Source organism: Marmota monax, unplaced genomic scaffold (genome assembly GCF_021218885.2).
Source record: "Marmota monax isolate L192 unplaced genomic scaffold, Marmota_monax_Labrador192_F-V1.1 WCK01_AAM20220418_F8-fsc00118, whole genome shotgun sequence".
Taxonomy (NCBI): domain Eukaryota; kingdom Metazoa; phylum Chordata; class Mammalia; order Rodentia; family Sciuridae; genus Marmota; species Marmota monax.
In genome coordinates, this window is record NW_026695231.1 from 1,933,272 (window position 1) to 1,953,730 (window position 20,459).

The 20,459-nt window shown below is 40.7% G+C and overlaps 1 protein-coding gene across 4 annotated transcripts in view; it reads right to left on the minus strand.

Moving 5' to 3' along the window:
- The window catches only part of Ptpn14 (protein tyrosine phosphatase non-receptor type 14), a 180,619-nt gene that overhangs the window by 104,786 nt on the left and 55,374 nt on the right, over positions 1–20,459 (minus strand). For 2 of the 4 annotated variants that reach the window (XM_046438465.2, XM_058577047.1), the window contains exon 2: positions 5,472–5,799. In XM_046438465.2, the coding sequence (XP_046294421.1) occupies positions 5,472–5,645 (174 nt within the window). In that variant the 5' untranslated portion in view covers positions 5,646–5,799. Of the gene's footprint in view, positions 1–5,471; positions 5,800–6,842; positions 7,010–7,367; positions 7,711–20,459 lie in introns of those variants that run through there. The other 2 variants (XM_058577048.1, XM_046438466.2) reach the window with 2 other exon arrangements.

The following is a 20,459-nucleotide window of genomic DNA, read 5'->3' on the forward strand; positions in this document are numbered from 1 at the left end:
CTATGCTAAGCCTCAGGCTAGCATCATTCTGAATGGAGAAAAACTGAAGGCATTCCCTCTAAAATCTGGAACAAGACAGGGATGCCCTCTCTCACCACTTCTGTTCAACATAGTTCTCGAAACACTGGCCAGAGCAATTAGACAGACGAAAGAAATTAAAGGCATCAAAATAGGAAAAGAAGAACTTAAATTATCACTATTTGCAGATGACATGATTCTATACCTAGCAGACCCAAAAGGGTCTACAAAGAAACTATTAGAGCTAATAAATGAATTCAGCAAAGTGGCAGGATATAAAATCAACACGCATAAATCAAAGGCATTCCTGTATATCAGCGACAAATCCTCTGAAATGGAAATGAGGACAACCACTCCATTCACAATATCGTCAAAAAAAATAAAATACTTGGGAATCAACCTAACAAAAGAGGTGAAAGACTTATACAATGAAAACTACAGAACCCTAAAGAGAGAAATAGAAGAAGATCTTAGAAGATGGAAAAATATACCCTGTTCATGGATAGGCAGAACTAACATCATCAAAATGGCGATATTACCAAAAGTTCTCTATAGGTTTAATGCAATGCCAATCAAAATCCCAATGGCATTTCTTGTAGAAATAGAGAAAGCAATCATGAAATTCATATGGAAAAACAAAAGACCCAGAATAGCAAAAACAATGCTAAGCAGGAAGTGTGAATCAGGCGGTATAGCGATACCAGACTTCAAACTATACTACAGAGCAATAGTAACAAAAACAGCATGGTACTGGTACCAAAACAGGCGGGTGGACCAATGGTACAGAATAGAGGACACAGAAACCAATCCACAAAACTACAACTACCTTATATTTGATAAAGGGGCTAAAAGCATGCAATGGAGGAAGGATAGCATCTTCAACAAATGGTGCTGGGAAAACTGGAAATCCATATGCAACAAAATGAAACTGAATCCCTTTCTCTCGCCATGCACAAAAGTAAATTCAAAATGGATCAAGGAGCTTGATATCAAATCAGAGACACGCCGTCTGATAGAAGAAAAAGTTGGCTACGATCTACATACTGTGGGGTCGGGCTCCAAATTCCTCAATAGGACACCCATAGCACAAAAGTTAATGACTAGAATCGACAAATGGGACTTACTCAAACTAAAAAGTTTTTTTCTCAGCAAAAGATACAATAAGAGAGGTAAATAGAGAGCCTACATCCTGGGAACAAATCTTTACTCCTCACACTTCAGATAGAGCCCTAATATCCAGAGTATACAAAGAACTCAAAAAATTAGACAATAAGAGAACAAACAACCCAATCAACAAATGGGCCAAGGACCTGAACAGACACTTCTCAGAGGAGGACATACAATCAATCAACAAGTACATGAAAAAATGCTCACCATCTCTAGCAGTCAGAGAAATGCAAATCAAAACCACCCTAAGATACCATCTCACTCCAGTTAGATTGGCAGCCATTATGAAGTCAAACAACAACAAGTGCTGGCGAGGATGTGGGGAAAAGGGTACACTTGTACATTGCTGGTGGGACTGCAAATTGGTGCAGCCAATTTGGAAAGCAGTATGGAGATTTCTTGGAAAGCTGGGAATGGAGCCACCATTTGACCCAGCTATTCCCCTTCTCGGTCTATTCCCTAAAGACCTAAAAAGAGCATGCTACAGGGACACTGCTACATAGATGTTCATAGCAGCACAATTCACAATAGCTAGACTGTGGAACCAACCTAGATGCCCTTCAATGGACGAATGGATTAAAAAAATGTGGCATTTATACACAATGGAGTATTACTCTGCATTAAAAAATGACAAAATCATAGAATTTACAGGGAAATGGATGGCATTAGAGCAGATTATGCTAAGTGAAGCTAGCCAATCCCTAAAAAACAAATGCCAAATGTCTTCTTTGATATAAGGAGAGTAACTAAGAACAGAGTAGGGTCGAAGAGCAGGAGAAGAAGATTAACATTAAACAGGGATGAGAGGTGGGAGGGAAAGGGAGAGAGAAGGGAAAATGCATGGAAATGGAAGGAGACCCTCAGAGTTATACAAAAGTACATACAAGAGGAAGTGAGGGGAAGGGGAAAAATAATATAAGGGGGACAAACGAATGTCAGTAGAGGGAGCAGAGAGAGAAGAGGGGAGGGGAGGGGAGGGGAGGGGAGGGGAGGGGAGGGGGGATAGTAGAGGATAGGAAAGGCAGCAGAATACAACAGACACTAGTATGGCAATATGTAAATCAATGGATGTGTAACTGATGTGATTCTGCAATCTGTATATGGGGTAAAAATGGGAGCTCATAACCCACTTGAATCAAATTGTGAAATATGATATATCAAGAACTATGTAATGTTTTGAACAGCCAACAATAAAAAATTAAAAAAAAAAAAGAATTAACATAGATCACAAAGTTTTTAAAAAGTGTTTTAAGTTTACTATACATCCTTTCCTTTATAAATTATTAGCTATTATAAAATTTAGGATACAACTAAACTAGTTCCAATGTCAAGGCCAAATATCCATCATCATCTGGTTTCTAAGGCTTCATCAGGACTAAACACTTTGTTATACTTTAGATTGATTTTCACCTTCTCTTCTAAAGCACCATCAGTTCTATATGGAAAAGGTCAAGGTCTGAGGTACAGACCCTGCACTTTCCCCTGCTACTTGTGCTTTTAGCCGTCCTGCTCCAGGTGTGCGTGTGTAAATGAAGAACAAAGCACCAGCTGACTCCATCTGCCCTTTCACTCAAGAATATTGACAGGACTGATTTACGCAAGGTCAGACCTTCAGTGTTATCTGTCATAGAATGAAAGCACAAAACTCAAAGAGAAAGTGATTTGCTCCAATGTGATGGACTTATTTAGGGAGTGTCAAAATAAAGCCAGTGTTAAATGCAAGGCCCCCTTCGTAATGGGACATCAATCACAGCTCCACACACACTTGACTGGAATCTAACTGCACTTCACCCTTTGTCAAGGCGTAGCTGTGGGATAATCCCAGGCTGCCCTTTGCCCTCTCACTAGGAGCAATGACAGTCTGAGTCAAGTATTTATTACCACACACATGTCCAGACACCTCACCTTTCTCCTTTCACTCTAGCTCTACCTGGTGACTGGCCAAGATCCCTTCTCAGCCCCCAAGACTGGTAGCTGTTCTTTCACATCCTTGAATCTTTTAAAATCCAACTCTGAGTGCTCAGGATGACCTGCCTCTTTTCTACCTGCTGAATTCCTAAGTATCCTTGGAGTCCCAGTTCAAAGACTGGAGGCTCTGTTCGCCTTTCACTGAGACTTTCTTTCCCAAGCTGCAGTGGGTCAGTGAGTGCACTGCACAACTCTAAAGGAGAACAGTTGCTTTTCAGGCCTGCTCCTAATTTCTGTTTTAGCACAGATAGCATTCAATCTGAATGTTTTTTTATGTGCTACGTTCCCCTACTGTTCTGTGCACGTCTTGAAGACAAAACTGTAGCTTATTTATCTTTGTTTCATCAAGTCCTAAAATAGAACCTGATATAATACAGTGGCTCAATATTTTCTTTCCATGTAAAACTGTTAAGACATTCAAATTTAAACAATATAAATTATTAGATACAGCATTACACATTTTCCACACAAACTTCCAGGATTTACAATAGTCCCAGTAGATAAGCATCATTATTGTCAATCACAGGTGGGAAAATCAATCCCCAGAGAGCTTCAGTAACTTTTCCAAGGATACCCAGCTAGTAAGTGACAGAATAATGCTCTGAACCCAAGTTCAAGACTACAAAGCCTATTGGGAACAGTGGTACACACCTGTAATCCCAGCAACCCAGGAGACTGAGGTAGAGGATCACAAAGTTTAAGACCCATAAGGCAAGTTAGCAAGACCCTCAAAAACTGAGTGAGAACTTGACTCAAAATGAAAAAAAAAAACCCAAAAACCTGGGGCTGTAGCTCAGGTAAAGCACCTCTGGGTTCCATCTCCAGCACCCCCTCCCAAAAAAAGCACTACAAGCCTGTGCTTATAGCTACTTAGCCACATGCTATCAATGCCTACAAATAATACACAGTTAGCATGAGTGACTTAAAGTCCTCAAAAGTAAAAGCACTTCATGTCTTTTAATGTGCTATAATTGAATTTCTTCCAAGAATTTAGAGCCTACTGCCCAACTATTCAGCAATATCAGGGTTTTTCCTTTATGCCTATGCTTGCGTGTGTGTGTGTGTGTGTGTGTGTGTGTGTGTTCGTTCAAAACCCTAATGTGCTACCCATCATCAAGGCAGGACATTTCACATGTGGCCTCTATTGTGTCGCCTCCCCTTCTCTGGTCTAGAACAGGCTTCTGCACTGCAAAGCAAACCTCAAAGGAGGGATGACCACTGCATCCAAAGTCTCAACACAAAGAACAGCAGGAGACAGAGGGTTCAGATGGACCAGTCTCCCAGGGAACAGCACAGGGGTGGACAGGGGAGGGGAGGACTCTTTGGCATGGGGCCTTTGTGCAGAGGGAAAGAAACCGCATATGCTCACTCCCAACGGTGACCATCACCTCCTCTGTCACCTACAGTCCTGGGCAGTGCTGTCACCTGGACCCCACAAGAGCCTCAGATGATTGCAAAGCATTTTCTGATGCTTAGGACCATGCACCTTAGGGCCTGCAGCAGTCAACATTGACCGCCATCCAGCCCGCCCCCTTTGCCCACCCCCTCCGCCCACCCACCAGCCAGGATACCAGGCTGTAGAGACCCAGACACACAGGCCTGTGCCTCTTGTCCTGAATGTCTGTAAGTGTAAGCCCGTGAAAAGCAAGGCTGGCTGGTCATGAACAACACAGAGCCCCTATGCTGCCCCAGTTCTCTTCTAAAGAGTGACGACGTGACCTTCTAAATGCTCATCCCTTGGGATGCCTGAAGTCCAAGCAGTCTCACAGATGGTATGAAAAAACTCAGGTCAGTGAGGATCTTAAGAGGAACAAATTCTCCTTTTACGATCCCTCCCCAAAGTCTCACTGGTCACGCTCACTTTAAATGCTTTTTCTCTTCTTCAAGAGGAAAATATAGAAACAAACAAACAGAAGAGCAGCTGCACCCATTCTGAATGTGGGCGTTTTCTCCTTGATCTGTGTCGGAGATGCCAAGATACCAACTACCCACTCGTTGTTTCAAAGTAAGAAAATGACTTTGGTGGGGAGAGTCTCACATTTTTACCTCCCAGAAAACCTCCTTTCTGGTGGGAACAACTGGGATCTGCCACCCTGTGCCAGCTCCAGGCAGGGTCCCTGTTCCGCCACCTTGGCCCAGGTCTGACCCACTGAAGTCTGAGATCGCTCTCATGCTAAGAAGAGCAGGATCTCATGAACACAGCACTTGGGCTAAAGGGCATGGCAGGTGCCAAGAAACAGCTGGCTGGGTCCACTAGGGATTTCTTCCTCCTATGCCAACCCGACACATGGGCACGGTGTCCACACACACTCGCTTACCTCCCGCAACTCCAGCCTCTGGGCCACAGCCTCCAGGCACTCTTGCCCCGTGCTTTCCACAGACAGTGTGCATTCAATAACATTGCTGTCCAATAGGCGGATCCGAGTGACGAAGCAGTTCTTGCTCAGGACGTTGTAGCGCCGTGTCCGGCGGAGCTTCAGACCAAAAGGCATGGCTCTGTGGCCCTCCGACGCCGCCTTCCTGTCCTGGCGCACACGCCCCTGAGATGGCCTTAGCAGTTTTGTGACCAAGTGATCACACTACTCCCTGTGCTCCTGCAGTTATAGAAAGCGGTGTCCATGCCCAGTGTGGCCTTCTGGAAGACAGCTGCAGAAAGAAAAGAAAGAGCCTGGTCATGTGCTGGAAGGGAAGTCTCAATAGTGTGGTACATACTACACACACACACACACACACACACAGAGGCAGGTGAACAGCCAGGTCCCAGCACCAGGAACTCTAAGCTCCTGAGGGTTTTGGTGGAGGCCATGTGCTCTCCCCTATTTTATGAGGCTTCTATGATAAAAGCCACTTCAAGCTGAAGATGTAGAGTTCAGACCAACTCAACAGTGTTCACTGCAAGGCCAGAATTCAAACCAGCGTCCGTGCAACTTCAACTCACATGCTTTTCCCACTCCACAACACTATCTGCTCATAAAAAGCACTAGGAGCATAATTTGAGCACTTTAACTTCTATATTCTCGTTTTAATCTCATGAACCTTCCTAGAGAATAAATTTCTTTACAGATGAAAAGAAGTTCAGTGATTTCACTACCTTGCTGAACTTAAAATCTGATCTTGTTCCTCCTCGCTCTTAGTAACACTACCTCCTTTTTTTTTTAATTAACGTCTTTAGCTTTTATTTTTAACATTTATCTTTATTTTATTATATATTATATTTACTTAGGATGATGTGAAATGGTAGGAATACACATTTCATATAATCAGCTACTTTCCTCTTTTTAAAAATAATTTAAAATATATCTGTGTGTATGTGTATATATATATATATTTGAGGGGTTTCTGGAGATTGAACCCGGGAACCCTGGCACGTGCTAAGCCCATGCTCTATCACTGAGCTACACTCCTGGCCCCTAAAAATCTGTGATTCTTTAATGCACTTAAATACACAACCCTTTGTCCTTTTTTTCAACAAATATTTAGACAGATGTGTGGAACCATCCTACCATCATTTTGTTCCTTTACCCAAAAAAAATGCCTGATGCAAAAAAACCTGTGACTAAAATTACAGATAATTTAACTTAACTAATAACAAGATTTACTGGCACCCTGATGCCCCACCAAATGAGAAGGATGACTTCATTGCCAATGGAGAACACCAAATAAAATAACAACAACAAAAGCGGCTTTACCGTTCTATCCTGCACGCGCAATGTTCCGGCTGGGAGGTTTGTGAAACTAATCTTTCAAAGATCCCAGAAATATCCAGAAAGCTTTTCTATCCGAATGGTCTGTTCTCCATTAAGCTTCAAGGACCATCTCTAGCTCATTTGTTTGGTGAACTCGATTTCCTAACTCCAGCAGACCCACCCATGCTTCACCCCCTCCCTCTATCCACCAACACAGAAATATCCCTGAGCCTCGGGACACTCAGGAGGACAAACAGGAGTAACTCATAGTCGCAGGAATTCTTAAGATTAATAAATAAGATGGCTTCGATATTTACAGACCACTCCCTGCCAGCCCCCAGGCCTCCGGGAGGTTGTCAGGGCATAAGCTACAACACAGCAAAACACACTCCTGCACTCCCACAGCAGGTCTTTTGATATTTGCCTTTGGCACATTCCTTAACATGACAGGTATATGCTTTATGACGGCTTAAAATACATGTGCTAGAGACTCTGGCTTGGTAAAATCTATTAATATTTCTAACTTACTTCTCATTGGCAGCGCATCGTGTTTACCTCCAAGGTAGCCCGACCTGATCTCCTGACAGGTACAGAAATATGGAGGGACCCACCCAAAGGAAAAGAAAGGGATGGCAGCCCAGAATCCAAATATACAGCCCTGAAGTGTTTACGACTGACAAATTCCCCTCGACTTACTGAAGCACAGGGCAGAGAGGCCAGGATTTCATGCCTCCATTAGTCAGAGAACCTCCAACAGAGACAACTATTTGCTCTGTGATCACAAACCACTTTTCTAATCTTGGGCCAGGCACTTTATATTTGGGTGTGTCTCACCTTAAACACCCATGCAGGAATGTGGCTGGCTTGTTGCATGTCTATCCTACCAAAAACAATCTCCACAACTTATTCTACAGGACCACATTCACAATGCACAGCTAGTGAAATAGAACTCTGCACGGCAATGTGTGTAGATGATGGCAGTAGTCAGAATAAATAAGACATGTACATAGGAAAGAATGTAAGTTCAGCAAAATTGCCACCACAGGGTAATATCAGTAGTTATTAAACAGAACTCTAACCTTACGTATGTTTTAGTTGTTCCAGTGTCTTCTGACTGTCCTATATTATTTTTGTAAATAAAGATTATTTTGCAGATTACCTATTGAAAATAGTATGTCAGGAGCAATATCTTTACATGCATGGCTAATAACAATCTGGTAGCATTTTTCTTAGAAAATATCTATTCTCAGTTGGTTTTTTGTTTGTTTGGTTCAGGGATTGAACCCAGGGGGCATTGTACCACTGAGCCATATCCCCAGCCCTTTTTATTTTTAACTTTGAGACAGGATCTCACTAAGTTGCTTAGGCTGGCCTTGAATTTGTGATCCTCCTGCCTCAGCCTCCCAAGAGTCACTGGGATTACAGGTGGGTGCCACTACACCCCACCCCATTCTGAGTTTTAAAAAGACTTTCTAAATCCTCCATTTGCAAGAAACTTATAGGATAAGATCTCAACAAAAAAGTTGTGAGAAAATCAGCCTGGTCCTTCTGAAAGTCAATATCATGGAACAAAAAACGAATGGGGGAAAGGAGCTGGAAGGGGCAGGCAGAAAGGGCTGCCTTTGAGTCCAAGAGATTTAGGAGTCAGGAAAATAAAATACAATGTGTCCATCTTGATTGATTAAATCAAGGGTTTTTTGTTTTTGTTTTTGTTTTTTTGGTGGGAGGGAGGGGGGAGCTACCAAAGCTAAATGAGACTGCTAGAAAAACTTAAAAATAGAAATTAGATGATACCAATGTGTAATTGTTAATTTTCTTGAGTTTTTGATAGTGGATTGTAGTTATGGAGAAGAATGGCGTTAGGAGATGGCAGTGGGCTTTATCAGGGATAAAATTATCGTGATGCCTGCCCCAACTTTAAAATGGTTAAAACATATACAAAAATTCAGAATTGAAACAAATGCTAAAAAATGGTTAACAGTTGTTGAATCCAGCTGTCTGAATATCTGCATACAGATATCCACTGCAACCCTTTTAGCTTTCCTATTTCAAAACCAAAAATTAAAAAGAAGGTAATAAACATGTTCATACCTACTCTCTAAAGCTCTATTTAAATGATGCTGCTTCTTTTAATAAACTTCTCTGGACCCTTCTCAACACAAGGAGTCCTTTCTTTCAACACCCACAGTCATTTGTTCTTATTTTAATATACTAATAAAAATATTAATACACTTTAGATGATATACTCCTCCAGAGCTAGCACTTTTCCACCTCTCCCACACACATCATTTTCCTGGGTTTAAAGCCTGTGACATCTAGATCTCTGCTTCTGGAAAGAACTTTCAGGCACTCATTTGGGATGACCCTTACCTTTAGGAAGTACTATGCCTAAATTTACCCCAGGTAACAATCTGTCTGAGATTAACCAGACAGATTAGCAATCTCTTAGTTCCTTTCAGTTTTAACATTTTTAATAGTCAATGAATTATCCATTATTTTTTTTTTTAATTTTTTATTGTGGGTTGTTCAAAACATTACAAATTTCTTGACATATCATATTCCACACTTTGATTCAAGTGGGTTATCCATTATTTTTAAGCTCTCCGAGAATCCACAGCACACCTGTCAAGTTCCCCCTTTTAACCACCCAATAGCCATATAGTTCTACCTCAAACAAAACTTAGCTCCCTGCTCCTCATGGATAGAGCTGGGATTGAAATATGCCACCATACTGTGGACTTGACGCAAAATCCACTCTGAACCATCTCCTTTTCTATTCAATGCTTGGCTCCAAGAAACTGATTCTCCCCATGTGACTCTTTGGGGCTTCGTCCCATTCACTTTATAACATGAATATTATAAAACTTATACGTAAATGCCATATGGTCACAGAAAGGTCCCAAGTGTATAACACCTTAGATCTTCTCAATGCAAACTGCTTTTCAAAATAGAGTCCTTATTCTGTTTACTATTTATTTAAAAAAAAAAAAAAGGATAGCCCCTTTAAAAAAAAAAATCAGAATGAACCCTAAGGTAAATGATGAATTTTAGGGAATTTGCAACATAAGTTCATAAATTGTAGCAAACATACCACGCTGGTGGTAGGTGCCAACAGTAGAGGCTGTGTAGGTTTTGGGGAGGGGTGTGGGGAATAGCTGTTATCTTTCATTCAATTTTGCTGTGAACCTACTCTACAAAATAAAGTCAAGTTTAAAAACAAATAAAAAGTTACTTCAAATAGGTAGTTTTATTTATCTATGGTTCCAGAACATATCTAGTAAATAATAGCAAGCTGCTGAAGCTATTGCCAAGGATCATGCATGAAATTAGGGCAAAAATAATTTTTTTAATATGGATGGTAAAACTAAATGCTAGCTGAATGAGTAGCATACATGTAATCTCAACTAATCAAGAGACTAAGGCAGGAGGATCACAAGTTTAAGGCCAGCCTGGGCAACTTAGCAAGAACCAACAATGCCAACTCCTGATGTCTTCCAAGACAAACAGCAATTTATTCTGATCTCAAAACAATCTGCAAATTTCTGTGCCTGGGTGCATTTTAGAAAGGAAAGTAGCCTTGGATAAGAGAGTTAGGTTTTATTAGGCCTTCAATGACTGGAGAAATTTGGAATACAAAGCAAAGCGGGAAAGTGCCACTAACTCCTCGAGCTCACTAGCTCCCAGGGTCCCTATCGCAGTCAAGAAATTACAAAGTGAATGCTAAACACCACAGTGAGGAAAGATGTTGCTGGACCAAGGAGGGAGAGCTGCAGCTGAGCTAAGGACTCTCCCTACAGACCAAGGTTTACTGTAGGGGACAGGAACAAACTTTCAATAGCAGGAACTAGTGTTAACCAGAGGTCAGGATTAAATGGCAAATCATCCATCTTCTGAGGCTCATCTCTGAAGATAGTATCCCCCATCTATTTGTGAGAAGGAAATGAGAAAAGTCTTCTCCTGTGCTTCAGGGTAGTGGGCAAGCTCCCTTCCCATCCTGACCAGAGCATGCAAGGTTTGCTCAAGGATGGCCACGCAGGGGTGTAAAGAACTTCACTCACCAGCCCCCATGGAGAAAGTCTCTCAGAAGGAGGCAGGAAAGCAAAGGATAGAGATCAGTGAAGCAAAGACAGTCCCATGGGGACATGGACAGAGAATGAAGTGCATTCTCCCAGCCCAGCCACTGCTACCTGGTTTTTCTCCCAACTCTGACACCTGAGGCAGGAGGGAGCTCATCATAGACTAAATATCCTCTTAAGGGACCATCCTGAATGGGGCAGATCCCAGCCTCCTTTTTATCTTAGCCAATACATATCTAATGTTGCCAACCGTCCTCTTTCTCCTGCAGGAGAGAAAATGGATCCCAAATTACCTTTGATCTTAGAATGGATAAGGCTGCATCTTTAAGCTGCTGGCCTGGTACAGTCTCTCTCATGCTATAGTGACACCCGCACTTAGCTCCCTGGTTAGAATACTGAAAGGAAAGATGTATGTGGGTTCTCTGGGTGGTCTCCTATAATCATAAAATGGAGCTCTGCACACAGCAGGAAGCTAAGTGAATGTTTGTCATTATGATGAAAGAGAGAAAAATGACGCTGAGTTTTGATGCCAAAGCAGGGCAAGAGCCTACAGAGTGACTTCAATGGCTCTTTAGATCACTGGAGAAATTTGGAGCCTTATGAGCCTCACTTTTGGGGTCTTAAGAGAGGGTTACACTGTGAAGAACAGACATGAGAGTTATTATTCAGCTCACTGGTGCTTTCGGGGGTAAAAAAAAAAAAAAAAACAGAGCTCAGATTTCCAAAAGAAATTCCCCACCACCCTGGTTTCCTTCTTCCAGCCCTTGCTGTGGCTTATAAACTGGGGGTGGTCTCAGGGAGAGATGTAGTGCATCCCATGAAAGTACCCTGGAAAGAAAAAAAAATTACAGTGGAACTTAATGATGTGATACAAAGTGTTTTTAGTGTGCTGAAAGCAATTTCTTGGGATATTTGCTCTGTAAACACCACACTTAAAAGAACTTCTATAGAATAGGCTACAGGGGCAGAGAACACACAGAGAAGCTTCAAAGTCACTCTAAAATCCACTCCCCAGCAGTCCATCAGCTCACTACAAGCCATAAGGTGTAACTTTCCATCATTAACTAGGAACTATGAATTTCCAGCATTTTGTATTTCCATTCTTTTTGTTTGTTTGTTTGTTTTTTAATTTTAATTTTTTATTGTTGGTTGTTCAAAACATTACAAATTTCTTGACATATCATATTCCACACTTTGATTCAAGTGGGTTATGAACTCCCACCTTCACCCCATACACAGATTGCAGAATCACCTCAGTTACACATCCATTGATTTACATATTGCTATTACATATACTAGTGTCTGTTGTGCTCCGCTGCCTTTCCCATCCTCCACCCTCCCCCCTCCCCACCTCTCCCCTCCCCTCCCCTCCTCTCTCTCTACCCCCTCCACTGTATAACCCTGAGGGTCTCCTTCCATTTCCATGCAATTTCCCTTCTCTCTCCCTTTCCCTCCCACCTCTCATCCCTGTTAAATGTTAATCTTCTTCTCCTGCTCTTCGTCCCTACTCTGATCTTAGTTACTCTCCTTATATCAAAGAAGACATTTGGCATTTGTTTTTTAGGGATTGGCTAGCTTCACTTAGCATAATCTGCTCTAATGCCATCCATTTCCCTGCAAATTCTATGATTTTGTCATTTTTTAATGCAGAGTAATACTCCATTGTGTATAAATGCCACATTTTTTTTATCCATTCATCTATTGAAGGGCATCTAGGTTGGTTCCACAGTCTTGCTATTGTGAATTGTGCTGCTATGAACATCGATGTAGCAGTGTCCCTGTAGCATGCTCTTTTTAGGTCTTTAGGGAATAATGAGCAAAAATCATATCACACATGCACATGCGCATACACACACACCCACACCCTTCAAAGCAGAAAACACAAAGCAAAGACAGCTTTCTCATCAAAAAGGTCTCAGCTGATTAAATAAATTATTTAAAAGGAAGGGTAAGAAGTACAGAGATCTTTCACTAATATCATCCAAATATAGCTTAATCTTCTTCACTAAATGACCCACAGTCTTTAGGGAAATGAAAGAAATTAAAACTGAAGTCCTAAACGTGTTTGTTGCACTTTCTTTTTTATTTTCCATGTTATGTTAGGTACACTTGACTTTATCTAAGTGTAGATTCTGAAAACGCCCAAAGAAGCTAACAGCTATTCAGCTGCATCCTATATTTACCAACACCCTCTGGAACTTTTCCAGCATTCCACATTATTACAGCTCCCAAGCACACCTCACAGAACTATGTAACCCTGACCTGGGTGTGAGAAAGGAAAAATCAATGCGACTATTCCATCCTGTGCACAGATGCACCTCACACAGCTCTGGGTTCATGTACACTCTCTCATCTTCCTAAGGGGAAGCTAAAAAATAAATAGGGAAAGGAGGGAAAGAAAGGAGTATTAAAACTGGTCTTCTCTGATTTTCCCCTAAAGAGGAGAAAGGCAGTGAGATTTGTTTGGTATAAATTAGACTATAACAGCTTCTTCATCATCATCTTTCTTAAAGACAGGGTCTAGCTATGTGACCCAGGCTGGCCTTAAACTTCTGAGCTCAATCTATCCTCCTGCCTCAGTTTCCCAAACAGCTGGGGCTATCCATCAACTTTAGAACTGTATACTCTTTCCCTATCCTTTTTAATATTTATTTTTTTTTTTTAGTTTTCGGCAGACACAACATCTTTGTTTGTATGTGGTGCTGAGGATCCAACCCAGGCCGCACACATGCCAGGCAAGCGCACTACCGCTTGAGCCACATCCCCAGCCCTCCCTATCCTTATATCAAATTACTTTTAGCCAAGTAAAGGTATGGTACAAGGTTTAAAACACAAGTCCCTAACTTTAGTTGCTAAAGAAAATAACTATGATGAGAAGAATTTTAAAGAGCACATTTAGAAATTCCATTATTTCCTTCCTGCTTTCAAATATTCAGTGGTGAGGTGGAAATTTTTCCAACTTTCCTACGCACTAGCCACGTAAATGACCTTTCAAAGCCTTTCTTTAGCTACATTTGAAATTAGGAGACGTAGATTTCTGCTCTGCTACTCTCCTGTACGATGATACATCATCTACACATGAAAGATGGCTACAACGCAACCAGTCTAGGCAGCATGTAGCTGAAAACTGAGAAATGGGGCTGCGACATCCTAGATTCCAGCATCACAGAGAGTGCTGGGGAAACGGAAATATATTCTTGGTCCATTTTCTCTAATTTTATATATAGTTCCTTGTGAATTCCTTGACCTTGCTTTCTAGCACCCTTTGCAAATTTCAAAGAGACAAGTTTGGCTATCATAGACAAACACGGTAATACACAATACAAGTGGCAATAAGGGAGGTGACAGGGTAAATGATAAAAATAAACACATTTCCACAGCAAGGAAAGCTGTATCCAAAATTGCCTGTATTAAATATAAACAATTAAATAATATGCAGCATAATCCTGGGCAACTTAGCAAGACTCAACAATGCTGACTCCTGATTGCTTCCAAGACAAAAAGCAATTTATTCTAATTTCTATACAATCGGCTAATTTCTATGGCCAGGTGCATCTTAGAAAAGTAGCATAATCTAAGTAAGAAGACAGAAAATAAATACATTTTAAAATAAGTCCCATTCATGGCAGTTAAAAAGAAGAAGAAGAAGAAGAAAAAGGCTCCTGAAGAGGTAAAGGCTCTGCTATGTTGGACCACTTTCCCCATACAAGGCACTTTTCTGTCTTTTTTTTTTTCCAAAAAAATATTTCTTTTTTAGTTGTAGTTGGACACAATACTTTTGCTTTATTTATTTATTTTTATGTGGTGCTGAGGATCCAACCCAGGGCATCACAAGTGCTTAGACAAGTGCTCTACCACTGAGCCACCGCCCCAGCCCCTGCTTCTCTGTCTTACAGTCCTCTAACAGAGGCAAACCAGCTCCATGAACCATCACATGCCATGATTTTCCACTTGGCGGGTATGGGGGGCTGCAAGAAGTGATCCTCTGGGAGGACAAGAAATTTGGAAAGCCCCCTGTTTAAAAAAAAAAAACAAAAATCTTCCCCATGCCTTGCTTTGAGGATTACTGCCTTGAGACTACTAGATACTTGATTTTTTATTTTCCAAACGGTATGGATCCAAGTCTTCATTTTTTACCTTACATTAGTAAAACTTTTCTCTTAAGGTAGCCAAAGTACATCTTGAATACTTATGGATAAACTATTGCCTGGGATCTGCTTTTAAAAATCATGACAGTACAGTAATAGAGTAGGAGTATAGCTGAAGCCCCACTGGCTATAAGCTGACAAGAGTCAAAGCTGGAAGACAGCGTATCAGAGATCACCTCCATTCTCTACGTGTCTGTTTTGCATGTATGTGAAATTTCCCATGACAAAAAGCCTGTGACTTCCCTCAGCAAAGTTTCCACACCTCCCTTTCCCTTCCTTTTCCTTCCTGCCCATGCCTGAGTGAGTTCCCTCAACTTCCCTCATGGGTACAGGGCTCTCGGATGAGAGGACTCATCCGTGTCACTTCCTATCCAAACAGTCAGTAGCGGCCAAGCAACTCTGCCAATTCTGTCTAGGTCTGAGCATCTAGTACTTACTACCTTCCCTGGGTATGTCGCCCGCTTGCTCATAGGTTTCTCCAGCCCCACAAGCAAGGCTCACCCTGATGCAGTCACTTCCATGAATGTCATTTACCCACTGCATAACCACGGCTTCATCACTTTCATTTCATAGAGTTGCTGGGACAATTATATCAGTTAAGAATACAAGTGAGATAACCTTTATCTAAAATACTTGGGACCAAAAGTACTTCAGTTTTCTGGTTTTGTTTTTCCTTTAGATTTTGGAAGAGTACATAACTAAATATCTTGGACCTGGGACCTAAGTCTCAACATGAAATTCATTTATGTTTTATATACACCTTGTACACAGTCTCTGAAGGTCATTTTACAGAATATCTTTAATAATTTTGTGCATGAAACAAAGCTTCATGGCATGGAACTGTGTCCATTTGCAGCATCATGATCACGCTCAAAAAGTTTTGGGTTTTGCAAACATTTTAGATTTTCAGATTAGGGAAGCTGAACCTGTATCTAAATTCCTGACACACGGTAAGCATGAGTTACGTGTTTGAAATCAATGCCATTATCATTGCAGTTGCTATTTCACTGACTATGACAGTAAAGCTAAGGAAACACACAGACTGCCCTGTACCCCAAACTTTCAAAAAGCCAGTTACAGAACAATTTTTAAATTAAAGCTATTCATCATAAAGACACAAAATGTGACAGCAAAGCAAGCAACTACAGATCCCACTGAGTTGGAAGTGTGACAGGGTGGGTTTCAGATCTGTGACCACTTTGGGAAGTCAGGGAGAAGACCAAGCAAGCTCTAAAGTGTCATGATGCAATCACTGCACAAGAGCCAAGAAGCTGAATCAGGGGCAAGAAAGAATGAAAACAGGTATGAACTAGTGTCAGCTGTTACAGAGCTATGTAATCCCAACTGATGTAACCAAATGCTAATTGCTAATGAAAGAAAACAAAGCTTCTAAACAGACATGGTCCTGCTACTTATTGCAGGTAGACTACATGCACACACATGCAGCACAGACCCATCTCAAGTGCCCTTTCTTCTCTCTGTCCCCTGCCTTGTAAAGACACATACCCTACACTACTTAAGTGGACACTTGGAAAAACTTATGTTATACCAAGTAGTTCACAGTGACCTTACAGAGAAAAAGAGCCTGTCTACCTGTAGCAGGTGGCTCACTGCTGTAAAGACACAGTTAGTGTCTATCATTCCAGTTACCATTGGTAACCTCAACATGAAGATTGCTCAGAAGCGTGTGCATCAGTGCTGAGCAAGCCTGGGCCTCTGGAGATGGGTGCTGTCTGCAGGGATAGCTCCACTGCCTTCTGCACCCATGTAGGATGTTAGCACACCAGGGACAGGAAAGCAAATGTCAATTGCTTGAGTTTTTAAGTGGGTCTTTTAGGTCTAAAACACTGCAAAAATTTAAGACAGCCAGGTGTGGTGGCACACATCTGTAATATCAGCAGCTCAGGAGGCTGAGGCAGGAGGATCACAAGTTCAAAGTCAGCCTCAGCAACTTAGCAAGACCCTAAGCAACTCAGTGAGACCCTGTCTCTACATAAAATACAAAAAAGGGTTGGGGATGTGGCTCAGTGTTTGAGTGCCTGGATTCATTCTCCAGTACCAAAACAAAACAAAAAACCTTAAAGCATGCGCAATTTCTAGCAAATCTGTATCTAATAAACATAGCAAATACCACATAGAGTAAACCTAATTCAAAGCGTCCCTTTGCTCTTCTGGTTTATACCTATGCTTCAGAATGCTAAGATTTCAAACATCCCTGAAACTAAATACCCTTTAATAAAAATTTTCTACATAAGTTTTTTTAAAAACTGGGAAAAGAAATACATATCTGTTCTCCATTTAGATTGTATGGAGGCAGCAATCAACAAAGCTTACACTGCTTTTGTCATCCCAAGTCCTTCTGCACTATAATTAGCACATACTGTGACTCAGCAATGCCACTTTGGGGAAACTTTCATTAGAAATAAAAGCAACAAATCTTAAGTACTTTTCATAAGGATGCAGCAGCGAACAATGCAGTAGAGGGTGAGAAATTATAGCAACCTGTATGTTATGTCCAAATAACTTTCAGCATCATGCAGTTCTCAACAAATACTGACTGAGCAACTCCAATGGTATGCTTTTAAGTAGGAAAAGTTGCAAAGTCATATGTAGGGCAAAACCAGCAAAAATCCAATCATCTTGTATGTGTTTATATCAATATGAGCTTGGAAAAGGTCATGAGAGCATTTCCATCCTCACAGGGTAGAAAAGAGGAACAGAAGAAACGCTACTTTATACAGTCTTCAAGTTAACATTGTATTAGAAAAAAAAATTTAAATCACTTAACATCTGCCATTCCTAAATACTGTACTTAAGGGAATTTGGGGAAAAGTGTTTCTTCAGTGGTAATAATATAGTAACCACCACTTGTCATTCCAGCTATAATCAAACTTAATGATTGCTATGTGCCAAGAATTGTACTAAAGATTTCTATATGTATTATCTTATTTAATCCTCACAATCACAATTTACAGATAAGGAAACTGAGACTACATAACCTGGTCAAAGTTCCAGGGCTATCAGGTAGCAGAAGCTGGCTCAAGGCCCAGCTATACTATAAGATGCATGATCGCCATATCTGCCCCTTTATAATAACAATATTCAGAACGCTCCCCTTACTAAATGGCTTTGAGTACCACATACAATCATATGTTGACCAGAAGAAAAACAAAAATAACTTGGGATCAAGCATTCCTTTTCAAAATCAGAACTGATTAAAACCAATAAAACCCTGGAACTTGGAAGAGTTTTCAATCTTTTAAATTATTGGCATTAGAAATGTCAATCTTCTACTTTAAAATTTTTTGATAATATTTAGTATTTTCTGATAACAAATTATAAGAAAATCAGAAATTACTACATGAAACTAAAAGAGAAATATAAAAATAGCCCATCATGTCACTACCCAGAAGGTCACTTTAAAACTTTTGCATATTTTGTCATTCTGTTAATTAAGTATAAGTTTAATTTATTTACCTGATTGAGCCTGTAGTAAGTTGAGTATATTTCATTAATTGTATTATTTTCTCATATAAAAGTTTTCAAAAAATAATTTTAAGTTCTTGCACAATATTCTACTGAATAATCACCATTTGTTTAACCATGCTCTATTGTTGGAATGTTAGATTATTTTGATTTTCACTATCAAAAGATCTGCCTGTGCCTTTGACTTTTTTTCTTTTTTAAATGGTGCTGGGGATCAAGCCCAAGCCCTCTGCACATGCTAGGTAAGGCCTCTACCACTGAGCTACACCCCTAGCCCTGGTTCTTTCTTTAGACTCTTAAGGACCCTTATCAAATTGAAGGCTACATAAAGCTATATACTTACAAGTTTCATATTGCATATTCCTAAATTGCTGACAAATGCAAAAGCTACGACTTCCATTTCTTTACCTATAAAATAGTTGAAATATGTGTTCTCCCAAGTACTTCAATAAGCTGCATAGGGAGCTGGGCACAGTGGTACATGCCTGTAATCCCAGCAAGTAGGGAGGATGAGGCAGGAGGATCATGAGTTCAAAGCCAGCCTCAGCAAAAGCGAGGCGCTAAGCAACTCAGTGAGGCTCTGTCTCTAAATAAAATACAAAATAGGGCTGGGGATGTGGCTCAGTGGTTGAGTGCCTCTGGGTTCAACCCCCAGTACAAAAAAAAAAAATAATAAAATAAAATAAAATGAGCTGCGTAGTATAAAAAAGAAAGGGAACAAACTTGGAATCAAAGGAACCAAGTCCATCAGGTCTGCAGTTAAGGCTCCATCTTCAGCCCTTAAGCATGGCTTCTAAAGATGGCAGAAATAATAAAAGAAAATCTCAATTCAAGAAAGGAATATATCAATGTCTCAGTGTTCTCTTGTAACAGAAAATCTAAGAGGCAGAATGCCTCCCAAAACCAGGTCTGCAATAAATTGGGGAATTGTGACTCTCAGGCATAGCCTGGGGTGGGATGAACCATCAAAGATGTCAGCAAGCCCTTTTCTCAATAGCTCCAATGGCTAAGCCACTGCACCACAACTTCAGAGGCAGTGTTCTAAGGACAGTTAAAAAAAAAAAAAAAAAAAAAAAACATGTTGCCCTCCACCAAGTGGTAACTACAGAAAATATTATTAGGCCTGAACATTAAATAACTTGCTTCCTCAAACAATATTATTCATACAGCACAGAAATATTGATTGTGATATTCCCAAAGGCCAAGATAAGGGGCCCTTTTCTGCCTACCAAGTCCTATGAAATGCTAGGTAAGAATTAAAAAACAAGTATGGTAGATACATTGGGCAGCAGGGAAGAGGTCAGAGCAAATCAACCAACCAAATATCTGGAGACTGTTCTAGGGTTCAGGGTAATCTACAAAGATATGAAGGAAAAAGGGAGATGCCAAAGGAACATGGCTCAGCAAAGGAACAAGACCTTCCAGTGTGGAGAGGTTTTAGCTAAAGCTTATGCCTAAGAACATTGTAGTTCACATAAATATAATACTTTCAGCAGAAACAACAGGAGACGCAAACTCAGACAAGAATAAAGATTTAAATATTTTTATCTCAAAATTGCATATGATTGTTTCATTCACACAAATGCTGGAACTATATGAAGTTATTAGCTCTCAAGAGCACGGAGCATGGACTTCAGATTGGTGAAGTAAAACACGCAAGTAGTGAAGAATGAAGACCTCCTTCTAGTATCTAAGCCTGGACACTCTCAAGGGAGATGAACTGATTCAGAAGAAATGTAATGTAGTTTTTAGTTCCTTGTAGGCTAAGTTGGAACCTTTAGATACACATCAAAGAAAAATTACTCAAGGTGGCTACAGCTTGACAGCTCATCCCAGAAACCATCTTCACTGAGTTCAAACTTCTTTGTAAAATATACTGACTCCACTTACTACTCTCATGCACTACTCTG